The sequence below is a fragment of the Mus caroli genome, chromosome 4 (genome assembly GCF_900094665.2).
Source record: "Mus caroli chromosome 4, CAROLI_EIJ_v1.1, whole genome shotgun sequence".
Classification (NCBI taxonomy): domain Eukaryota; kingdom Metazoa; phylum Chordata; class Mammalia; order Rodentia; family Muridae; genus Mus; species Mus caroli.
This window is the reverse complement of record NC_034573.1, coordinates 113,500,527-113,505,056: the sequence shown is the minus strand read 5'-3', so window position 1 is coordinate 113,505,056 and position 4,530 is coordinate 113,500,527. Positions and strand designations below refer to the sequence as shown.

At 46.6% G+C, this 4,530-nt stretch overlaps 1 protein-coding gene across 3 annotated transcripts in view; it reads left to right on the top strand.

The window, feature by feature from the left end:
- Positions 1-768: 768 nt before the first annotated feature.
- Positions 769-4,530, top strand: part of Ndufs5 (NADH:ubiquinone oxidoreductase subunit S5) — a 5,999-nt gene continuing 2,237 nt past the window's right edge. The window contains exons 1-2 of one of the 3 annotated variants that reach the window (XM_021160887.2): positions 769-842; positions 3,061-3,278. In XM_021160887.2, coding sequence (XP_021016546.1) covers positions 3,063-3,278 — 216 coding nt within the window. In that variant the 5' untranslated portion in view covers positions 769-842; positions 3,061-3,062. The other 2 variants (XM_029475811.1, XM_021160888.2) reach the window with 2 other exon arrangements.

Genomic DNA, 4,530 nt, shown 5'->3' with positions numbered 1-4,530 from the left:
TTCTGATTGCTTTGGTGCAAATGTCAGCTAATACATCAAAGAACGTTTTCATCATGTCACAGTATAAAGAAGTCCCTAGAGTAACTCTATAGCTGTTTGTTTGTAACAAGATCTCACTATGTAGCCTCAGTTGGCCTAGAACTCATAGAGATCCACCTGTTTCCGTTTCTTAAATTCTGTGATTTAAAGGCCTGAGCCACCACGCTAGGCACTATTATCTTTCTTTTAAGATGTACTTTATGTGCGAGGGTTTTGTCTTCATGTATGTGCACCATGTGTGTGCTCCTGGTGTCGCTGAGGTTAGAAGAACTATGTTGGGTCCCCTGAATCTAGAGTTAAACCGTGGACCTCTCCCAGAGCAACAAATGCTCTTAACCTCTAAGCTGTCTCTCCAGCCCGGTTATTATGTTTATTACCAAAAAGGGAAACAGCCACAGTGAAAATGGGAAACAGAGTCACACAAGTTTTGGGGTCACAGCCCCACGAGCTTTAACCACCACATTTCCTTGGGGTGAGGGAAGAAATACTCTTTCTCGAGTGTGACCTTGCTCAAGTAGCACAACAATCAACAGTCACGACAGTGCTGAAAGGGAGAACTCATTACCGGGCGCAGTAGTATGGGGAAAGTCGGTTTATCAGCTGTCAGAGTCTGGAGACTGGGCTGCTTGCTGCGCAGGCGCAGACCCGCTGTGCTTGGTTTCTACAGTTCCTCGGCCGGTGGTTGATTTACGGCGTCGCTCTGGAGATGTCGTGCTGCGGACGTCCTTTACGGCAGGCGTCTGCGTCCTCCCGCAGTCGTCGGTCGTGAACTGCACCAGGGACCTGACAAGGGCACTGCTGAGGTGCGGTAGGCGCTGCTGTGTCCGCGCAGCCAAGAAGCTTCGCTCGGGATTAGCTCCTTGACACATTTCCTCTCTCTGTGGGTGGCCCAGGTCTGGGCGTGTCCTCCTGCCTTCCCTTCACCCCGTAACTAGGTCCCCACCCACCCATCCCCGGCCCTCCGGAGCAAATCCTCCGTCTGCTGGACTCCTGCCTTGGCCTCCTTCCTACCCTGACATCCCGCTCCTTTTATTTGTTTTTCTTTTGAGACAGGGTTTCTCTGTGTAGGCTGGAATTCACTCTGTAGACCAAGCTGGCCTTGAACTCACAAAGAAGCATCTGCCTCCGTCTTCCAAGTGATGAGATTAAAGACGTGCGCCACATCCTGATTTTGGTCCCCATTCTCCTGAGCCCTCTGCTTTCTTCCTGTTGTGTACTTGGCTCAGCAGCCGCTCCAGAGCCTCTGTTCGTCCTCATAACTTCTGTTGTCTGTGTGTGTGTGTGAGAGAGAGAGAGAGAGAGAGACAGACAGACAGACAGACAGACAGAGAGATGTAGATCCTCCTTTGGGACTTTTTCTATTCTCCCAATGGCTTCCTCCCCCGAATTCTTACTCAGGTTCCCAGTGTGGGTCTCCAGTGCTTATGATGAGCTGTTTCCCCCACTTTCCTGTAACATACACAGTAAATGACTAAAAGAATGGGAGGGACCTTTATAAACCAAATTTCCGCGTACAGGATAAGTTTGATGTGGGTGCTGCGCTTGCTTTCCAGTCTTAAGCACGTTTGTCGTTTGGGATTATTTTGTTCTATGTCAACTTTACTATGTATTTTCCATATGTTCTTTTTGCTTAATGTATGTCATATTCTACTGAGCACCAGAATCTATCCATTGCTTTATAGTTGTACATGTAAGTTGTTTGAAATTTCCTGATTTTTTAATTTTTTTACAAAATTTTAATTTGACTTGTTCATTTATTTTTAGCAGTTAACTAGCATCTGCTCGATTTTGCTCTCAAAAGCAGTAGGAAGTAAATAGACAGTTACAGCAATGGACGAAGTACTTTTTTTTGGGGGGGGGGGGNCGAGACAGGGTTTCTCTGTGTAGCCCTGGCTGTCCTGGAACTCACTTTGTAGACCAGGCTGGCCCCGAACTCAAAAATCCGCCTGCCTCTGCCTCCCGAGTGCTGGGATTAAAGGCATGTGCCACAACTACCTGGTGGACAAAGTACTTTTTTAAGTTTTAATTATGTGTGGATGTATGACTGTGGGCATGTGAGTGTAGCTGCTCCGTGAAGCCAGACACATCATACGGCCCTGAAGCTGGAGCAGCAGCTCCTTGTAAACCACCCAAAGTGGTTGCTGAGACTCCAGCTTGAGTCCTCTGCTAAAGCAGCATGCACTTTTAACCTCTAAGCCATCTCTCCAGCCTAGGACAGACTACTGCTATAAAAGGAGAGACACAAGAGAGTGTCCAAAGAGACGTGTCATTTAGGTTGGGATGGAAAAAATGTATAGAACAATGTAAATAAATAGTGTGCTTATATTATTTCTTATTTTTCTTTTTGGGGGGAGAGTTGTTGTTTTGTTTTGGTTTTTGTTTTGCTTTTAGTTTATTTGAGTCAAAGCAATTTTTTTCACCCTTGATAAAAATAACCTTATACATAGAAAAAAAATAATTTGGGGTTTGTTTGTTTGGTTGGTTGGTTTGGTTTTTTTGAGACAGGGTTTCCCTATATAGTCCTGGCTGTCCTGGAACTTACTCTGTAGACCAGGCTGGCCTCGAACTCAGAAATCCGCCTGCCTCTGCCTCCCAAGTGCTGGGATTAAAGGCATGCGCCACCACCGCATAATTTGGGTTTTTAGTCCATGAGTTTTTTGAAAGTCCCCAAATTACTCTGGGAGAACCCATCTTAATAAAAAAAAGGTTGGTAATCCCAGCAGTTAGGAGATGGGGGCAGAAGGATGAAGAAATCAAGGCTGTTTTCACTACAGTGTGACTTAAAGCTACCCTGGGCTAGATGGGATGCTATCTCGAAAAACAAAAGGTTTGGTGAGAAGAGATTTGGGGCCTCGGACTTGGCAGATGAAGTTTCTCGTGTCTTCTTGGAAGCGTGTCATTGGATCACACTCTTGTGTCCTGTGTCATTGGATCACACTCTTGTGTCCTGTGTCATTGGATCACACTCTTGTGTCCTGTGTCATTGGATCACACTCTTGTCTCCTGGATGCTCTTTTACAGCCATGCCTTTCCTTGACATACAGAAGAAGCTGGGCATCAGCCTGGACCGACACTTTATGTTCCTAAGCGCTGAGCAGCCCTACAAGAACGCCGCTCGGTGCCACGCCTTTGAAAAAGAGTGGATAGAGTGTGCGCACGGGATCGGTGGGACCCGGGCGAAAAAGGAGTGCAAGATAGAGTTCGACGACTTCGAAGAGTGCTTACTTCGGTACAAAACGGTGAGAGTAATGGTGGTGGGAGCTGAGTTACTTCCTCCCCTCTCCCTCCCTTACTCTCTCTTCTGGCCCTGGTGGGGATTGCATCCAGGGCAAGTTCTGTCACTATGCTAAATCCCTAGTCCCCTGGGCCAACTGCAATGTGTCCAGTTGGTCTTTGGACAGTGGCTGCTCACTTGTAGTTGGGAAGACTCCTGGCATGTAGGCAGTTAAGACCGTTTGGATCTGAGGAGGGCCTGCTCTTCCTCTTCTTAGCTTCCTCTTCTTGTCTTCTGCTATAACCAGAATCGTCTGTGTATTTAGGCCTTGTCTTTTTGGTAGTCTGTAAAGCAAGAATCCACACTGGCTTTGGTTGGTCGTTTTGCACAAGGCTAGAGAGATGGCTCAGTTAACAGCATTGGCTGGAGAGATGGCTCAGTTAACAGCAGAGGCTGGAGAGATGGCTCAGTTAACAGCATTGGCTGCTCTTCCAGTCTCAGTGCCCACAGAGCAACCCACAATTATTTGTAGCTCCCGCCATCTTCCGGCCTCCACAGGCACCTGGCACACTTGTAGAGCACAGACAGACATGCATTCAACACAGCCATCTAGGTAACAGAAAGTAATTTTTACAAAATTAAAAAGAAAGCTCCAGGGTGGGACTGTTTCACAGTCATTAAGCCCCAAAGCTCAGTTGGAGAAGCTGTCAAACCTTGTAGATCTAGCACAGTAAACATAGTGTGGCCAACTGTATGTGTTTCTGAAGAAGGCAGAGGCATTCATTAATGGCATTGCTTTAGGCAAGTTTGACCAAAGGTCTTAACAGAATGAACTGCATAATGTGTGGGCCCTAATCTTAGAGAAGGAAGCTTTGGCTTTAGATAATCATTTTGCCTGTTTCTGTGTTGCAGTTGTAACTGCAAATATATTTTTTGTTCGATTGATTGGGGTTTGTTAGTTTGCTTGAGACATTCTCCCTATGCAGCTTTGGCTGTCCTGGAGCTCACTCTACAGACTAGGCTGGCCTTGAACTCAGATTTGCCTGTGTCAAGGTCCAAAGTGCTGGGATTTAAGGTGTCCACAACTACATCTATCTGAATTTATTTTATCTCTTGATTCAGGGAGAAAAATCTAGATTTCTCTTAAATGTATAGTCAGGTTACCTGGATCAAGAGTTTTAGCCGGGCGTGGTGGCGCATGCCTTTAATCCCAGCACTCGGGAGGCAGAGGCAGGCGGATTTCTGAGTTCGAGGCCAGCCTGGTCTACAAAGTGAGT